The 20,866-nt window shown below is 45.2% G+C and overlaps 1 protein-coding gene across 1 annotated transcript; it reads right to left on the bottom strand.

Moving 5' to 3' along the window:
- Positions 1-13,185: 13,185 nt before the first annotated feature.
- On the bottom strand, positions 13,186-15,914 carry LOC123167507 (disease resistance protein RPM1). Its single transcript, XM_044585343.1, has 4 exons — positions 14,376-15,914; positions 14,062-14,084; positions 13,753-13,807; positions 13,186-13,254 (listed from the first exon to the last, which is right to left on the bottom strand). The coding sequence occupies exons 1-4, from the start codon at positions 15,912-15,914 to the stop codon at positions 13,186-13,188; spliced, it is 1,686 nt and encodes a 561-aa protein (XP_044441278.1).
- Between the last annotated feature and the right edge of the window lie 4,952 nt (positions 15,915-20,866).

Genomic DNA, 20,866 nt, shown 5'->3' with positions numbered 1-20,866 from the left:
TGCTGCTGATCAATAAACAAATTTCTAGGTCGTCCTATTTTGGCTGAATTTTTGGAGTTCCAGAAGTTTGCGTTAGTTACAGATTACTACAGACTGTTCTGTTTTTGACAGATTCTGTTTTTCGTGTGTTGTTTGCTTATTTTGATGAATCTATGGCTAGTAAAATAGTTTATAAACCATAGAGAAGTTGGAATACAGTAGGTTTAACACCAATATAAATAAAGAATGAGTTCATTACAGTACCTTGAAGTGGTGTTTTGTTTTCTTTCGCTAACGGAGCTCACGAGATTTTCTGTTAAGTTTTGTGTTGTGAAGTTTTCAAGTTTTGGGTAAAAGATTTGATGGATTATGGAACAAGGAGTGGCAAGAGCCTAAGCTTGGGGATGCCCATGGCACCCCAAGATAATCTAAGGACACCAAAAAGCCAAAGCTTGGGGATGCCCCGGAAGGCATCCCCTCTTTCGTCTACTTCCATCGGTAACTTTACTTGGAGCTATATTTTTATTCACCACATGATATGTGTTTTGATTGGAGCGTCTTGTATGATTTGAGTCTTTGCTTTTTAGTTTACCACAATCATCTTTGCTGTACACACCTTTTGAGAGAGACACACATGATTCGGAATTTATTAGAATACTCTATGCGCTTCACTTATATCTTTTGAGCTATATAGGTTTTGCTCTAGTGCTTCAATTATATCTTTTAGAGCACGGCGGTGGTTTTGTTTTATAGAAACTATTATTCTCTCATGCTTCACTTATATTATTTTGAGAGTCTTTAACAGCATGGTAATTTGCTTAAATTGGGAAATTAATCCTAATATATTAGGTATTCAAGACTAGTAAAAAAACTTTCTTATGAGTGTGCTGAATAGTAAGAGAAGTTTGATGCTTCATGATTGTTTTGAGATATGGAGGTAGTGATATTAAAGTTGTGCTAGTTGAGTAGTTGTGAATTTGAGAAATACTTGTGGTGAAGTTTGCAAGTCCCGTAGCATGCACGTATGGTAAACGTTATGTAACAAATTTGAAACATGAGGTGTTCTTTGATTGTCCTCCTTATGAGTGGCGGTCGGGGACGAGCGATGGTCTTTTCCTACCAATCTATCCCCCTAGGAGCATGCGCGTAGTGCTTGGTTTTTGATGACTTGTAGATTTTTGCAATAAGTATGTGAGTTCTTTATGACTAATGTTGAGTCCATGGATTATACGCACTCTTACCCTTCCATCATTGCTAGCCTCTTCGGTACCGTGCATTGCCCTTTCTCACATTGAGAGTTGGTGCAAACTTCGCCGGTGCATCCAAACCCCGTGATATGATACGCTCTTTCACACATAAACCTCCTTATATCTTCCTCAAACAGCCACCATACCTACCTATTATGGCATTTCCATAGCCATTCCGAGATATATTGCCATGCAACTTTCCACCGTTCCGTTTATCATGACACGTTCATCATTGTCATATTGCTTTGCATGATCATGTAGTTGACATCGTATTTGTGGCAAAGCCACCGTTCATAATTTTTTCATACATGTCACTCTTGATTCATTGCTATCCCGGTATACCGCCGGAGGCATTCATATAGAGTCATACTTTGTTCTAGTATCGAGTTGTAATCATTGAGTTGTAAATAAATAGAAGTGTGATGATCATCATTCATAGAGCATTGTCCCAATAAAAAAAGGCCAAAAAAGAAGGCCCAAAAAAAAAGGGACAATGCTACTATCCTTTTTTTCCACACTTGTGCTTCAAAGTAGCACCATGATCTTCATGATAGAGAGTCTCTTGTTTTGTCACTTTCATATACTAGTGGGAATTTTTCATTATAGAACTTGGCTTGTATATTCCAACAATGGGCTTCCTCAAATGCCCTAGGTCTTCGTGAGCAAGCAAGTTGGATGCACACCCACTTAGTTTCTTTTGTTGAGCTTTCATGCATTTATAGCTCTAGTGCATCCGTTGCATGGCAATCCCTACTCCTTGCATTAACATCAATCGATGGGCATCTCCATAGCTCATTGATTAGCCGCATTGATGTGAGACTTTCTCCTTTTTTGTCTTCTCCACATAACCCCCATCATTATATTCTATTCCACCCATAGTGCTATATCCATGGCTCACGCTCATGTATTGCGTGAAGGTTGAAAAAGTTTGAGATTACTAAAGTATGAAACAATTGCTTGGCTTGTCATCGGGGTTGTGCATGATGAGAGCATTCTTGTGTGACGAAAATGGAGCATGACTAAACTATATGATTTTGTAGGGATGAACTTTCTTTGGCCATGTTATTTTGAGAGGACATAATTGCTTAGTTAGTATGCTTGAAGTATTATTACTTTTATGTCAATATTAAACCTTTATCTTGAATCTTTCGGATCTGAATATTCATACCACAATTAAGAGAATTACATTGAAATTATGCCAAGTAGCATTCCACATCAAAAATTCTGTTTTTATCATTTACCTACTCGAGGACGAGCAGGAATTAAGCTTGGGGATGCTTGATACGTCTCCAACGTATCTATAATTTTTTATTGTTCCATGCTATATTATATTCTGTTTGGACATTAATGGGCTTTATTATACACTTTTATATTATTTTTGGGACTAACCTATTAACCGGAGGCCCAGCCCAGAATTGCTGTTTTTTGCCTATTTCAGAGTTTCGCAGAAAAAGAATATCAAACGGAGTCCAAACGGAATGAAACCTTCGGGAACGTGATTTTCGGAACGAACGTGATCCAGAGGACTTGGACCCTACGTCAAGACATCAACCAGGAGGGCACGAGGTAGGGGGCGCGCCTACCCCCTGGGCGCGCCCTCCACCCTCGTGGGCCCCATGTTGCTCCACCGACGTACTTCTTCCTCCTATATATACCTACGTACCCCCAAACTACCAGATACGGAGCCAAAAACCTAATTCCACCGCCGCAACCTTCTGTACCCGTGAGATCCCATCTTGGGGCCTTTTCCGGAGCTCCGCCGGAGGGGGCATCGATCACGGAGGGCTTCTACATCAACACCATAGCCTCTCCGATGATGTGTGAGTAGTTTACCTCAGACCTTCGGGTCCATAGTTATTAGCTAGATGGCTTCTTCTCTCTTTTTGGATCTCAATACAATGTTCTCCCCCTCTCTTGTGGAGATCTATTCGATGTAATCTTCTTTTGCGGTGTGTTTGTTGAGACCGATGAATTGTGGGTTTATGATCAAGTTTATCTATGAACAATATTTGAATCTTCTCTGAATTCTTTTATGTATGATTGGTTATCTTTGCAAGTCTCTTCGAATTATCAGTTTGGTTTGGCCTACTAGATTGATCTTTCTTGCAATGGGAGAAGTGCTTAGCTTTGGGTTCAATCTTGCGGTGTCCTTTCCCAGTGACAGTAGGGGCAGCAAGGCACGTATTGTATTGTTGCCATCGAGGATAACAAGATGGGGTTTATATCATATTGCATGAGTTTATCCCTCTACATCATGTCATCTTACTTAAAGCGTTACTCTGTTCTTATGAACTTAATACTCTAGATCCATGCTGGATAGCGGTCGATGTGTGGAGTAATAGTAGTAGATGCAGGCAGGAGTCGGTCTACTTGTCTCGGACGTGATGCCTATATACATGATCATACCTAGATATTCTCATAACTATGCTCAATTCTGTCAATTGCTCAACAGTAATTTGTTCACCCACCGTAATACTTATGCTCTCGAGAGAAGCCAGTAGTGAAACCTATGGCCCCCGGGTCTATCTTCCATCATATTAATCTTCCAACACTTAGCTATTTTTATTGTCTTTTATTTTACTTTGCATCTTTATCATAAAAATACCAAAAAAATTATCTTATCATATCTATCAGATCTCACTGTCGTAAGTGACCGTGAAGGGATTGACAACTCCTTTATTGCGTTGGTTGTGAGGATTTATTTGTTTGTGTAGGTGCGAGGGACTCGCGCGTGGTCTCCTACTGGATTGATACCTTGGTTCTCAAAAACTGAGGGAAATACTTACGCTGCTTTACTGCATCACCCTTTCCTCTTCAAGGGAAAACCAACGCAGTGCTCAAGAGGTAGCAGCCCTCGTTGATCTCTTGGTCATCGAAGCTGCGGCCCACGGTCTCCCGCTCCAGTGCCGATGCAGAGTATCGGGGCATGGCTAACGCCGTGGCCGAATGCTCTTGGATCCGTCAGCTACTTCAGGAGTTGCTTTGTGACGTTCATAAAGCTACTCTTGTCCACTGTGATAACGTCAGCTCGGTCTACCTCTCTGCCAACCCGGTGCACCATCGACGTACGAAGCATATTGAGCTTGATATTCACTTCGTGTGAGAGCAGGTTGCCCTTGGTCGTGTTCGAGTTCTCCACGTTCCGACGACGAGATAGTTTGCTGATGTGATGACTAAGGGATTGCCTACTCCCGTCTTCGAGGAGTTTCGGTCCACTCTCTGTGCCTCCGGCGACGCTTCGACTGCGCGGGGGGGGGGGGGGATGTTGAGTATATATTTGTGTTGCATGTATTCTGTATTGTGGGACACCTCCTAGTTGAGTATAGTTGAGGTTGAGGCCTACCCTGTACTTATATATACGTGCACCAGCACCTCATCAATACAATGACTATTGTATTGGCAAATCATCTCTACACAGACAACACAATTTCACTTGGACACTGAAATATGAAAGAAACTAAAATGGGTTCTTTCATATACTAACAAAGACCGTCGAAACCACAATGCAGAGAATTGTTGGTGTCACCATCCCAAGTGTCAGAGACCATGCTTGCACTACTCACTGCCCTCCCACTCGGCGCAACCGAGAGTTGCATCGTCAGCCATCCCGTGTCAGATAAGGACAAAACTATGCAAACAAGATGATGACCACAAAACAAAGTGGGCGCGCTAAGGTGGCTCACAGCGAGAGCGGTGGAGCATGCGTCCGCACTAGTAAATCAACTGTCACATGCACAGACTGATTTTGAGCCATCAAGTTATGGCAATATGATATGTACATTTTGCGCCAAAGGTGTCTTTTGAGTATACCGAATTAGCGTCTGTCAAAATTTGTGTTGCTTACCACATATGCCATGCGGCAAACAACTATAATATCGTAATACAACTATATTCCTATATTGTTTGTTCATATGCAGTAACAAGCTTTAACAATATTTGACAAACAATCTGTTGTCAAGCATTAGAGCATCTCGAAAAGGAGGATAATCCATGACCTCTGCATCGAGGGATGCACACAACCATATGTTGTTAATTATTCCGAACCATTGCCCAAGCATTGATGTCGAACAAGTCGTCTACAAATAGAAAGGAAAAGAAAATCTGCATTTCAAGCCCTTCCCTCAAATATCTTTTAACTCCCTAAAAAAAATATTTGAGGAGTTAAGTTCATTCTAGCCCGTCTCTCTAACCTTTGACGAGTTGCTCCTCATACTTGTCTCTTTCTGCACAAATTTGACAAAAAGGAGTCATTCTTCTCAAACCGTCTCTCCTCGCTGACGCTTTATTTTTTTCGTTTAGCGTGCACCCAACCATCACCGTCTGCCGCCCACCTCCACACCGGCGGTAACCGACCGTCCCTGCTGTCCGCCGCAACCCCACGCTGTCCCGCCAACCTCATCCCGCCTCCGCACAACTCATGGTCATCGAGTCCCACCACCCAACCTTCACTGCCTAGCTCAGCCTGCCAAGCAACGGCGATTGGCACTGCATGCCCTGCTCACGCTCGGAGGCTGGCGGACACTTTTAAGTTTATATCTTCTTTCTTCTGCTAAACTCTTGGCTGGTGAGCTTTCCTAAACTATGGGAAACAATTCCCCATGTTGTTTTCGTCCCTCCAGAAGGAACGAGACGGTTGCTTTACGCGCACCGAATAGGCTTTTTGTGTAGTAGTTCTCGCGACTGGCCCTTGGCCTAGGATCGAAAACCCAAGAAAATATTGTCATTAACCTACTACTCAAGATTCAGAAATGCGTCCAGAGAGACCCAGCCTGACGTGTGCTCACTGCTCAACCACCCGCTCTGTCCTTGATAGTGCTGGTACACACCCTCTTATGAAACCATATCTCTAGACTTAAGTACATTAATGAGATGATTTGCTCTACTTATGATATTATTCAGCAGACAATATAGTAAGATGCAAAAAATTATTATGATGACCTTCTTCTTTTGGCATTCTAATCTCAAGGTGTTTTTAGACAGGTGTTAGATCTCAAGTTGAAACCTAAATCTGGTTTTGGGTACATGCATTGAAACGAGCTCTATGCAGACGCCTATGGCTCACATACATGTGGCTGAATTGTGCAAATATAGATCTTGGAACATGGAGATGCATAACACAAAATGTCCATCAACCTTGAGCGGGCCCTGATCATACCATGGACTAACCCGAATTTCTGGCCAGTATTTGAGAAGGCCACATCAAAAGGCCAAGATGACTCTTGTTCAAGCCCGAATGTTGTAAACAATATAATTGTTTAGAATTAAACATACAGAATTAATCATTTTAAAAATGATTATATTACTGTATCTTTATTAGTACTCTAAAGGATTTAGTGAGTTATGGACCAGTGGACCAAATGGCTTTGGTTGGCAGTGGGGTCAAGAGGAGCTTATCCGGCTTTCAAGGTAGGCTGGCCTGAGCCACAGGGTTAGGTGTAGCTTGAGCAAGTTGTACATATTGTTTCTCAGTACATATATAGGTTGCTCCCCTAGCACATGCCACAAACGGGGAACTCCCTTGATATATCTTGCATGCAGTGACCAAGCTAGGAAGAAATCCGAAAAGAACAAAGAAAAATGTTGAAAATACCTCTATGGAATAAGAGACACCGGGAAGGAGTTATCTATTAGTGTAGGCTTACGATTGGCCCAAGAAATGGCCTATGATGGTCTTCCGGGTGTAGGTTGACGAGGACACCACTGGCATGCTGGACGAAGCTAGTGGTGGAACCAGGCCGACAGCAGGCCCCAGGCCACCTTCAAGCACTGTAGCACGGTAGCAACATTGACTGCTACAGTCAACGAAGGATATGGTCCTGACGCCCGGGCCTAGGCCTGGCTGGCTTTAGTCCTTTCTACACTGCAGAACGGACCAACGCCGGACTACAATAGTTCATGACTTACATGCCGGACTACAATAGTTCATGACTTATTGCTATAGTTGATGAGATACCGGTGTCTCCTGTGTCAATCATGGACATGAAGAAGGCTGCGCTATCCTGCAGCACACAACTTGCTATAGAACTGTTACGTTTTTTTTATATCCCAACTCTTTGGTTTGACTCGAATTGAACAGGGTTAGCTTGTAGGTTGTTACACACCCTTGCTAGATTTTTCCTGTCACAAGCAAGACCAAGGATAGGCACTCACATTTCTTAGCATCATATGGAGAGTAAAACCTAGTGGAAAACATGAAAGAACATCTAGTACCTGGACTTACAAAGCAAGGAAAAGCTCTAATGGAATCAACAGACAACGATTATTTTAATATCCATTAATCCATATATTTTACAGGCCAGCTCTGCAGTACAGGGAATTTTCATTATATATAGTGGTCACCTTTTTCTCGGTAGATAGTAAATGCGTTGTAAATAATTAGGGTGTTTGACTAGGCTTGTCACAACCAGCTGAACAACATGCAATCTTGACTGATTTTCTATGTCAATATCACCAATTTTTATTGAAGAATTAATAGTTTGTCCATGATCCACACCATGTTCCCAGATGGATCCATATGTGCATATTATCGCCCTGTTGGTAGGCATTGCTCACCTCGTACAGATCGTAAGGTTGATTTAGATGAAGAGATGGCTGACCTAACTTTACTTATGTCATTGTTTGGTTAGTAACTTCGATCATGTGCATTCATTTATTCACAGATTTTCTACTGATGCCATCCTAAATGCGTCAAATACCTAATATCTGCATCTGATGTGATTCTCGGCAAGAGTGGACACCCGGAGTCGAATGAAATTGGATTAATTCCAATATGTATTCTATAATATGCAAGTGCTACTCATTATATTTCACAATACATGTCCTGAACGACGTACATACATTACCCTCGAATAGTTCCAGCCTGTACCATAAAATTGAGATGGACACGACACTTTATCGCTCAGACAATGCAACCCAACAGGGTGCAGTACATCACGGAGCCAATCGTTCAAGTTAGCTAGCTAGCAACCTTTGATTGTTACTAGTGGTTGGGGCGCAATGCTGTGGCGCCGTTTAAGAGAAAGTTGTGCGTATGTTTTCATTTTAAAAATAGATGGAGATCTCGGCTTCATCTAGAAAAACATTTAAAAAAGATCTTCACCTCCATCTAGAAAAAGAAGTAAAAAAGAAAAGAAAAAATCATCAACACAACCTAGCAGCGAGAGCCACTTTGCGTAGCCCTCCATATAAAAAAAAATGTGTGGGGTCATCACCTCCATCTAAAAAAAACATCTAAAAAATTCCTCACCTTCATCTAAAAATAATAGTATCACAAAAGCTTTTTCACCGCGGTCAACCAACTTGCGCCATGTGGCATAGCTGGCCGGTGGCCTTTCACGCGACGCTTAATGGGTTTAATTTGTCAAGCTATGAATTGGATCAACTAGTGCCTAATGTGCGCCTTGGCGCGCCCTTGTCGGGCATGCGAGGTATAACAGGATAGAATGCATGTCAAAATACAGTCTACGGATTTTTCTTTTGCATGATAGATATACAAAGATTAGGAGGATGGAAGTCGCTGTTAAAGAAAACCGATACAAATATTCATTTTGGCCGATCTTGAAGCGTTGCGCACGTTTTCTCTTGGGTAATTGACTGGCTGACACGGCTGTTAATGACATGTTCTATTTTCACTTGCTCGGGCAAGGCACCTTCCCTCCATCTTGTGGTGTCGTTTCAGAGCCCATCTCAACATGAACCGATGAATCAGGTTCTGTTTGGTGCTGCTTGCTCGCAGTTAATCTTGCCACAACATTTCCTCTACCATGAATATTAGAGATCTTTCAGTTAAAATGAACAAGCAAATTCTGTTATGTTGTGATCCAAATTCAGGTATAAAAATAACGGCTAACTTCTCACAAGCGGAGTGGAGCTCTGGCCCGTCGCCGATAGGCTTGGACCGCTTGATCTACGGATCAGTATTGACCTAGATCACCTCTACTATATATATCCATTGTAAGCCGCCGCACGGGATAATTCGATCAGTTGTAAATCCCCGGCATTGTATCATCCCCCGATATAGTGATTGTTGGCTAGCACCCGTGGTTTTTTCCCCTTCGTGTTGAAGGGGTTTTCCACGTTAAATCCTTGTGTCCCTGTGTTTGATTTCGTTCTTCATCGTGTTCGATTGCGTATCATATCTAACAAATTTCAGTTCAACGAAATACCGAAAAAAACGTTATCCAAGATAAAAATCCACAAATACCATCCTGTAGTTCTGGAGCTCAATACAAACTCGATTTTAACAAACAGAAGAGCACCATACGCTCAATAAGGTGGAGAGAGAGCAGAACGCTTTGCATCTAAAAGGGCATTCAGATCTCCAGTCGTGGTATTATTATCGATGAAACTAAAAGTGCTTCATCAAACTAACTGAATCTAAAACTTTAGTTGGCTAACTCCTACTGCTCATCGTCCCTCAGGCCACAACTAAAATTGCCCATCCCCTCGATCTCAGATGCCTCCCCGCACGATCAACATAGAGAGAGGAGGAGGAGACAGAGCGGGAAAGATGCGAGTGTGCGTACCTACTCTTCAGCTCGAGAGTGCGTGTTGCCGCAGGGCCAGACAGCTCCTGCTCTGATTTTAGCCTCTAGAGCTCAAGATCGACGAGCAGCCTCCGACGCTGGCTGTGCAAAGCTCGGGGCCGACGATCCGCCCTGAATCTCAGATGCCTCCCTGCGCCTCCAGATCCACTGCACTCGATCTGCTGCGGTCACTGCCTCTAGGATAACTTTCCAGCCTCGCCCACAAATCCGCCGAGAAGGAGATGGAGGCGAGCCGAGCACGAGGAACGGGGCCGAATGGCTGCAGAAAGCGGAACAACACAGGGAGAGGGCGGAAGTAAGAGAGTACGGGGCGAAATGGCGCCTCTCTCTCTCCCTCTGCCGCATGTCACACAGCACCGCCCCTGTGATGGCACCTGCAGTGCAGACAAAGACCGGACACTCCACGGTACACCTCGGGGCTTGGCGGGTCGCAACCAAGTTTTCCAGGGTTTTGATGAGGTTTTCTAGGGCCACGATCGACCGTCCATCTGGCACCTAAACAGCTTCAATGGCCCGTCCCAGGACAATCGGAGGACGTGGATAGCTTGCATGAGCGAACACTCGCACGGAAGTTCTCTTGGCGAATGTACTAGCTGATTTCATGGGCTCCACAACATTCAGTCATGCAGATTTATTTTTATTAATCGTGTGTGTGCGATCATACAAATTACTGCTCAATCTTCTCCCAAATAGAATGGAGCTCTTTCTGGCAACACCCAATTTTTCTCCTGCTATCAAGTAGATCATGGATGATAAAGGTAAATGAGCCGGTGGCATAGACTTAGAGATGGGATGAGAACAAACAGAGCTTGTGAAAGATCACTAGAGAATATGAGACACCACAAGTGAGATCACTCATACTCGGTGGACTTAGTAGTTCTCTAATAGATCCATGGGTCTAGAGATACTTCTAGTTTGGAACCAAAGCCGCCATCTGCGTGAGGCTAAAAAACAGTAGGAGTGGGCGAAGAAATTTCTGAAACCAAACTCCTCTATGTGCTAGATATGAAGATGGACATAATCACATAAGTAGCTAATCTTCATGCAACGTGGATTTAACTTAAGTTATGGCGCCACACCTGTTCCGAGCATTTGTAGCTAATCGGACAGAGGGAGGTAGAGCCACCCCTAAGAGACTCAGTAGTTGTTTGCATGAAGCTATAATAACGTATTTGTGACTATGTATCTTCTAATTTTTGTATTGAAAATGACAAAAAACATGCCAAATGAAGCAACCTAGAGTAATTCCATTTTCCAAGGAAAATTCCTCTGAGTAAACCAAAATTACATCACAGAGAAAACATCAACCCATGCCCATTGTGGCCCATGTGGATGTTTGTTAGAGCATGGTTGGGCTAGTCCCATCTTGCTACTTCTGGAAAAGGGACGCCAATATAAACCCATATGCTTGATAGATGCTAACTCGATCCGGCTAGCCGTTTTGTGTGAAGCTAGGACGGAAACACAAAGAGTATTGCCACATGTGTCTTTCGCCAACCCATTACATGATTAGCTCTAAATCTAATACGAAACCTGGGGTGTTATATACAACTGCTTAGTCTCAGTTTGTTGTTGTTGAATTATATTGTATTGTGCTAACTATATATCCTGCTGTGAAAAATTATGCAAAAGAATCGACAGAAAGAAAACACAAATGGGAAATCAGGTGGTACAAACAGGATGATGAGAATCCACATAATGCCTAACACAGCCTTAGCAATTATGAACTGAATGCGATGGATACATAGATCAACCCAAAGCCTCCTATCTAGCAAACAAAGTCGCAACACCTACACTCTTGATACTGTGCCTGAGCCGCACGAACGCGCACTATCTAATCATATGGCCTCACGCAACTGCCCCGCATCAGGTCGAGAGCACCACCCGGTCTGGCTGACCTGCAGTGCGCACCGCATGCGCACGCTCTGGATCTGCCGCCGCCATCTTCCGTGGTCCCATCTTCAGGAGCGATCAACACTTTCACCATGCCATGTCGTACTGCCGTCGACGCTGCCACGATACCAGACAGCACCACCTCCCTGCGCGTCCATCATCACACATCTGTCGTCGAGACCCCACTGTGCCACGCCGCCGAGACCCGCCGTCGTCGATGCGGCAAATGCCACTCCGCTCCACCTTCTGACACCTCCAGAGGGAGAACGGGGCTGCGCGCCGCCATCTTCCAATCAAGAAAATCCAGATCTTCGGTTTCCTATGGAGTAGCCCGAGCAAGGAGGCGAGAACTGCAAGACGATGCCTTCATACGGGCCAGATCGGGCCGGACCCGGCCGTGACAAATGTGACACTGCAACACCTCCATAGCCAAGACCTCCACAAGCAGGGGTTGGGGAGACGCCATCCCACCCCATCGCGACGCGCCCAGTGCCGCCACCGGCCGCGAGGAAGGTTACTGGCTGCAGTTGAAGGAGCACCGAGCCATGCCGCCGGACCGTGCCACCCTCAGCAGATCAACTCGCCGCCGTGGTGGGGACCAAACATGCGACGGGAGGCCGGGGCACCAGCATGAGAATCCGCCACGGCCGCGCCCTAGAGCAACGACAGAGGAAGGCCCCGCCACCGCCACCATCCACCGCCAGCCTTTTTCTAGCGGTGATTCGGTGGCGGTGGCGAGGAGATTAGGAGGCAGCCGCTGCTAGGGGAGGGGCGTGAGGGGTGAACGGTGAGAGGCGTGCGTCAATGTATAAACTCGATGACACTTCTATTAAACATGACAAAATCCTGCAAACATATTCTTTTGTAGAACTGCGTTCGTGTAGCAAAGGTTTGTGCTGGCTACCTCAATCAGCTGAAGCTACGTAACCACAATAATCACACACGTGTAATTATACTATGTGCCTACGAATATATATACAAAATTTAATGTTTCATAATATATATGGACACTAGCACTCGATACAACATAATGATTTCACCATGCCCAGATAAATCATACTCTGTGTAGATGAAAGTTATATATCCATTCCATCCCAGAAAAAAAACATTTTAGGCCGATGAAAACTGTTTTCATCTTAAATTAGACATCGGCTCGGGGCAGGCGGCGGAGGAGGAGCACACGTGGATGTCCCTCTTGTTCTCATGCTCATATAAGTGGGGAAAGAACCTCCCTTATAAGGAGGTCCAACTCCCACTCAACTAGCAATGTGGGACTAAACTTTAGTAGTATCCCTTGCCTTGCACAAATGGGCTAAGTGGGCCTCTAGGATTTATTAAGAATTTCTGAAACTGCTATTGGGCTAGACCCAAAATAGACAAAATTCCAGCACCACTCACTCGGCTGCAACATAAATCAGTGTAAAATCGTACTAACCCAACAGCCTTCTACCAAGGCATAGTAATTTGTGATCCTCACCCATATATTATATGTATATGCTGTGAGACACTCTAGCTGAAGATCACTCTTTTATGTTTCCTGGCTCTATCACAGATAGGCCACCGATGGGGGGAGGGGGAAAGCCGACGGCCTGAAGACACCAACAAGAGAACAAAAGATAACCTTTTATAGAAATGCATTAGGGAATAGGAAGTGCTGGGAATGAGAGAACAATTTCTAAATGCTGCTGAGGCTGCACATTTACTTGTACCAGTAGACATGCTCATCCAGCGAATCAAGATCGCAGTGAGGATTCCTACTGTGAGACGATATGCCACACCACCTAGGCTAGCACATTCATCACACGGATGGCGTTATGGACCTGAAAAGAAATAGGAGGGGTTGGTGGCCCAACGACCTTGTCTCCTTCCTTGGCTGGAACGAGTTTTGGTATCCTAAAAAAAAAGGCTGGAACGAGTTTTGGCGGCGCTTTCGGAAATCGCCATCTTTAGAGGCATTACGGGAAAATGCCTTCGATGACCTTTTACTTCGCGACCATCTCTAGCGTTTTACAGAAGCGCCACACAAAACAATTGAAGGCGTTTTAGAGACAATAGAAGGCATTCTCGAACGCCTTAGAACATCATACGTGTTGTAGTGAGTGGTACTGTCGGAAGTTTTCAGCGACCTTTACGTTGTTTGCTCTATAAATTTCATATTAAACAGCTGAAATTCAGAAACAATGGATCGACTAGTCTGTCATAAACATAATGCTTAGCTTCGAGATGAATACAGTTAAGCAAATTATATATTTTCAAACGAATTTACTATTTTGTCTGTACATCTGGTAATCTCGCTACAGCAAAGCAATAGTACAAGTTCATCAGCAATCACATCTAGAGAAGTTCATCGCTAAAATACTGTCACGCTGCCGGTAAGCGCTATGTCAGCAGGTTACCTCTTGTTCTCCTTGTTTTTCATCTAACAAGAACACCAAAAAAACAGAAACATAGGAATGAATGTTCGCTGAAAAAACATCCACGCGCAGAAAATAATTCAGAAAAATGATGCTTGAGACAAACTTAGCTGTGCATTATATCAGAGCAAGCTCACACCGGATAGAAGAAGAAAAACGATGATCCGGGTGACCGAGAAGATAGTACAAGAAGAAATAGATGGACACATGAAGTTGGGGTTACACAGGATTAGGCTACAGAAAGGGGAAAAAAAATCTTCAGCTCATGCCTACATTGGAATAGGAAATTATAATACCGGTAAGCTCTGAGGCCCAACATAAACTCGTTGGATATGAAAAATCCTCCTCTCTTTCTTCTGCCAAACCCTGTCAATCAGTTCTTCTGCCACGTCCAAAGTCAGTTCTTCAAGAGTCCTCACATGTTCAATACCATCTGGCAGCATCTTCAGCTGTGGGCAGAGCAGGAGCTTAAGATCAACTAAGCTCGCCATGGCGCCTCTTTCTATCTCTATTTCATCGAGATATGGTCCACCCCGTATTTTCAGTACCCTGAGCTTCGGAAATGATGCTGCAGGAAAGTACAACTTATCACCAGCATACGCATGATAAAGTTGAAGCTTAACTAGATGCTCCAATCCCTTAAGATACAGAAAAGCGTCGTTGTTAAGCCGTGAGCCAACAAGCCTCAGAAATTTGAGGTTCTTCAGTTTACTAAGTGCTGTGAAGAAATTAGGCAAGGATTCCTTGGATAGTGCACCAAGCAAGAAAAGCTTCTGAAGCAAGGGAGGTGCCTGAAATGCTTTGAGATGCGAAATTTCCTGATTATCATCTGCCTGGATTCCGAGACGGGTAAGATGAATCATTCTGCCAATACCCTTGAACAGATCTTCACAATGGCAACCTTGCACTTTGCTGATACGGAATGTTCTCAACTCCACGAGAGCTCCCATGGCACGGATCATTTCAGCACTAGCTTCCATCTGTAGAAGTGTCTGCAGGCTAGTCAAAGAGCATATACCAGCAGGAGCTGGTACACCAACAGAAGGAACAAACTGCAATGATGGTCCAACATGCTTGGAAGTCACAATAAGATGTGTCAACTTACTGAGCTTCATAACTTGCGATGGTAGCTTCATTATTTCACACTTCCAGGCATCCAACACCAGCAAATTTTTTAGTCTTCCGATGGATCCTGGAAGACTCGAGACTTTTGTTCGCCTAAGGCCGAGAAACCGCAGATTACGCAAGCCAAACACCTCTGCTGGTAGCCTCGTAATTGAACTATCTTGCAGGTTCAAAACGGATAACAACTTATTACTCATTGCTAGTGAACGGAGTGAAATGAAGCTAAACGAACTGTGGAAGACAAGCAATGAGCGGAGATGCGGAGCACTCTGTGCCAACAGAGCAATATCCCCTGTTTCAGTTGATACACGTCGTGCTTCTCTGATGGCATGAATTTTCAAGGGGTTATAGGCACCGCAAAAGTTCTCTTCACGTGCCTTGGAACGAGCTAAAACACAGAAGATGTCGTGCATTTGAACTTCATATACACATCCAGAGTCATTCCTCTTGACTACCAGCAATAGACACCGGTGGATTAGTTCGGTTAGATAATCCTCAGACACCTCCTCGAGTGTCTTATGTTCACTCTCTTCAACAAACCCTTGTTCAACCCAAAGTCTTACTAGAGATTTTCTCTGCATCACATATTTCTCTGGGAACATGCAACAGTACAGAAAACAACTTCTAACACTATGTGGCACATCTCCCAAACTAACCTTCTGGATTACGTGCATATCCATGACCGGGTTGTCGGTGAGCTGCTTCTTCATATCTTTGTACACTTTCTCCCACTCGGAGAAACATGTGCTTCGGAGTGATAACAATCTCCCAATGCATTTGATAGCAATTGGCAAGCTATTGCAATTCGTTAAATCCTCGTTTGATCCAGTGCATCATCTTTTCCGAGTGGCTGCAAATTTATTATGTTTGATTCTGATGCCAGTGATGCCACCTCATAAATCCTTGATGTAAACAGTATGCGGCCCTTGCCATGAAGAAAAGCATCTCTACAATCAAACCACATATTCACATTCCACACATCGTCCAGAACAACAATGTACCTTTTGTGCTCGAGGTAACAGCAGATCGCCTTCACTAGGCTTCTACAGTCTGTTACATCAACGTCCTTGGGAAACTTCTTTGTCCGATCATTCTTGCGCAACTGCACAGCTATTTTCCTCAGCAGATCATCTGCTTCAGAGCTTTGTGATGTTAAACGTGTTATGCTGTCACGTATGTGCACCGCACCTGGAGGTAGTTAGGATATGTTATTCTTCATCTCCAAGTTCTATCTTCTCCTAGAATATCTCCCTCTCTCCTTGTGTAATCTGAACCGCATTGTATGCGCTATCTGGGAGGTGCGCCCCACTATATAAACACGAATCCGTCGGCCTCAACAGGCAAGACGTTTCCAGCTATCACACATGGTAGTCAGAGCTATCCTTTTCCCATCTAAGCTTGCTGCAAACTCCATCTAGCCCTAGCCATGTCTTCCTCCTCCGGGGCCTTCCAACCCAGCCTCAATGGCCAGGTCACCGAGAAGCTGACACGCACGAACTATGTGCTATGGCGCACGCAGGTCATCCCCCAGCTGCGTGGCACCGGTGTCTTCGGCTACGTCGACGGCACCCAGCCGGAGCCGGCGAAACTCCTCGTCACCACCAAGGACGGCAAGGAGACTTCATCGCCCAACCCTCTCCACCCAATCTGGGTCAGGGAGGATCAGTAGGTTCTCGGGTACCTGCTCAACAATGTGACGCGGGAGGTTCTGCTCACGGTGACCACGGTCACCACCTCGGGCGTGCTCTGGACGACGCTCGCTGGTATGTTCTCGTCCCAATCGGCAAGCCGCATCAACAACATCAGAACATCCCTCATCAATGCGCAGATGGGGAACCTCTCCGTCGCCGCCTACTTCGCCGCCATGCGTGGCTACGCCGATGAGCTAGCCGCCGCGGGCAAGGTGATCCCTGACGATGAACTTGCCTCCTTCATCATCCATGGGCTCGACGCCGACTACCAGCCCTTGGTCTCTGCCCTCGACGCTCGTGTGACCGCTGTGACCCTCGATGAGCTCTTTGCCATGCTGTCGAACTTCGATCAGCGGATGGTTCAGTTCCAAGGGTCCGGAGTCGGCGGCTTCAAATCGTCTGCCAACGTGGCCACTCGCGGGCGGGGAGGCGGCTCCCGATCGCGTGGCTCCTCTCGCAACAGGGGCAGGTCTGGCGCCGGCAAAGGCGGCGGCGCACCACCTCCACGCTCTGGTGGCCGGGGTCGTCGCGGACGCGGCGGCAGTGGCGGCGGCAGAAACCACCCGGACTCCCCCCGGTGCCAAATCTGCGGCAAGCCCGGACACACAGCAAAAGATTGCTGGTACCGGTATGACGAGGACGACTACGACTCTCAAGACGAAGAAAAAGTTGCCGCGGCTGCTGATGGCTCCTATGGCGTCGACACGAACTGGTATGTCGACAGCGGGGCAACCAACCACATCACCAATGAGCTCGAGAAAGTAACCATGAAGGAAAAATATCGCGGCAAGGATCAAATCCATGCTGCCAGCGGAGAAGGTATGAGTATTCGTCACTTTGGTCACTCAATATTTCGTACCCCTCGTCGCAAAATTCATCTTAGGAAAATTCTGCATGTTCCTAGTGCCAACAAGAGTCTTCTTTCTATCCATAGAATTGCCATTGATAATCATGTCTTTCTCGAGTTTCACCCTTACTTCTTTTTGATTAATGATCAGGCAACGAGGACAACTCTCTATCGAGGTAGATGTGTCGGCGGCCTCTATCCATTGATTCCGGAGTTCAAAAAATCAAATAAACAAGCTTGTGGTGCTATCAAGCTTTCGTCCACACGATGGCACGATCGTTTAGGACATGCTTCTTTTTCTTTAGTTGAAAGATTGCTTAGGAAAAATAAGCTCACGTTTGTTGGTGAGCGTCATAATGAAATAATTTGTGATTCATGTCAGAGAGCTAAAAGTCATCAATTACCTTACCCAGTTTCTACCAAACCATTACAGTTGATTTTTTCTGATGTTTGGGGCCTACTCCTAATTCTGTTGGTAGACACACCTATTATGTCAGTTTCATTGATGACTACAGTAAATTTTCTTGGATCTATCTTTAAAAAAAACGATCCAATGTGTTTCAAGTTTTCAAAAAAATTCAAGCTCTCGTTGAACGACAATTTGACAGCAAAATTATTGCTATCCAATCCGATTGGGGAGGGGAGTACGAAAAGTTGAACTCCTTCTTCCAAACACTTGGTGTTTCACATCATGTGTCATGCCTTCATGCTCACCAGCAAAACGGGTCAGCCGAACGTAAGCATAGGCACATTGTTGAAGTTGGCCTTGCTCTTCTGGCAGGCGCCTCCATGCCCCTAAAATTTTGGGATGAAGCGTTTCTCACTGCCGTTCATATTATCAACATGGTACCTAGTCGTGTCATCAATAATGAAACTCCGGTAGAAAGGCTTCTTCACACCAAACCAGACTATAAGTCTCTTCGTGTCATTGGGTGTGCATGTTGGCCCAACCTTCGTCCCTACAATAATCGCAAGCTCATGTTTCGATCAAAACAGTGTGTTTTCCTTGGCTACAATGCTCAGCACAAGGGGGTCAAGGGCCTAGATGTCTCCACGGGTCGCGTTTACATCTCCCGTGATGTGGTCTTTGATGAAACCAAATTTTTGTTCGCTGATCTACACCCTAATGTTGGTGCACTTCTTCGAGAAGAAATTCTTCTCTTGCCTCCCCATCTCACTAGTTTTGATCAAGGGGGACAAAATATTGATGATCATTTGCTGACTAACTCATCTAATGGCATGCATGAGCTTTGTGTTGATGAAACAGGAGAAAACTGCGAAGAAAATACTCAAAACGGTGAAAAACTTAGGTCATATCCCATGTGTCCCGTAGCAGGAGACAGATGCTCCTTGGGATCTGCAGCACCACAGGAAAATGGATCCTCCTCGGGATCCGACGGCACAGAGGAGATAGGCGCAGGCGCACGCGCCACTGCGCCAGATTCGCGCGGCGATGTCTCCGTGCCCGTCACGCGGGCCCCTCCGGGCGGTACACGGTACGGCGCCCAACCCGTCACGTACAAGCGGCGGGATTCTGCGCGGTCCAGGGAGGGTGCGGATCCAGGCACTGGTCCCACCACGGTCGATCGGTCGACCGGCGCAAGGACCCGAGTCGCTGGGCTCGTGGGCCGGGATCTTCTGCACCAACCTTAGACGCAGTGCCTTAGCTACCAGTCACAGAAGATCCGGCCAACTCGGCGCGGACTGGAGCTGCTGCTGCAAGATCTCCCTCGGGATCCGCTGCTGACGCTCCTGTGCAGCTCACTGGATCATCTGTGGCTGCGGATCCTACTGCTCCACCATCACGGCGTACACGGCTACAACAAGGGGTAACTCGGCCTGTAAATTACTAACATATAACCAAATATGGTTTGGTCTGTTCCACAGGAGAGCCAGATGAGCCAAACACTCTTGAAGCAGCACTTCGTGATGATAAGTGGAAGAAGGCAATGAATGAAGAAAACATGGCACTGAAGAAAAATAAAACATGGCACTTGGTTCCTCCACAACAAGGTTAAAATTTGACTGACTGCAAGTGGGTTTTCAGAATTAAGAGGAGATCTGATGGAACCATTGATCGTTATAAGGCTAGGCTCGTTGCAAAAGGTTTCAAACAGCGATATGGCATATACTATGAGGATACTTTTAGTCATGTGGTAAAAGCTGCCACTATTCGTCTTGTTTTGTCCATTGCTGTTTTCAGGGGATGGAGTCTCAGACAGCTTGATGTACAGAACGCGTTTCTTCATGGTGTTCTGGAAGAGGAAGTGTACATGAAACAACCTCCTGGGTTTGAGAGTAAGAATACTCCCTCCTATGTGTGCAAACTTGATAAAGCCCTATATGGATTAAAACAAGCTCCAAGGGCATGGTACTCTCGTCTCTGTCACAAGATGCAAGCACTTGGATTTGTTCCCTCTAAGTCAGACACATCATTATTTATTTATAACCGGTCCAATACATGCATATTTGTTCTCATATATGTTGATGATATCATTGTGACTAGCTCATCTGATGAAGCAATCAGAGGACTCTTAAAGGACTTGAGTGCAGATTTTGCGTTAAAGGATCTTGGAGACTTGCATTATTTTCTTGGGATTGAGGTAAAGAAGCATCAGGATGGACTTCATCTCTCTCAAGCAAAATATGCAGCTGATCTGGTTAAAAAGGCAGGACTGCAAGGTTGTAAACCCTCACTCACTCCATTATCCAGCTCAGAAAAATTGTCTCTTGCAGAAGGTAAACCCTTGAGTTAGGAAGATAGCACAAAATACATAAGTCTAGTAGGAGCTCTTCAGTATCTAAATCTTACCAGGCCTGATCTTTCCTTCGTTGTTAACAAAGTCTGCCAGTTTTTGCATGCACCTGCCAATGTTGACTTGACAGCTGCCAAGCGCATAGTCAGATATGTTAAACATACTTTAAGAATAGGTCTGAATGTCAGCAAGTCATCTTCTACTCTTGTCAGTGCCTTTTCTGAGTCTGATTGGGCAGGCTGCCTGGATGACAGGCGCTCAACAGGTGGCTTTGCAGTATTTTTTGGACCTAACTTAATATCTTGGCGTGCACACAAACATGCTACCGTATCCAGGTCAAGCACTGAGGCATAGAACAAAGCATTAGC

This window comes from Triticum aestivum, chromosome 7D (assembly GCF_018294505.1).
Source record: "Triticum aestivum cultivar Chinese Spring chromosome 7D, IWGSC CS RefSeq v2.1, whole genome shotgun sequence".
Classification (NCBI taxonomy): domain Eukaryota; kingdom Viridiplantae; phylum Streptophyta; class Magnoliopsida; order Poales; family Poaceae; genus Triticum; species Triticum aestivum.
Note: the sequence above shows the minus strand (reverse complement) of the source record. Positions and strands in the feature narration are given on the sequence as shown.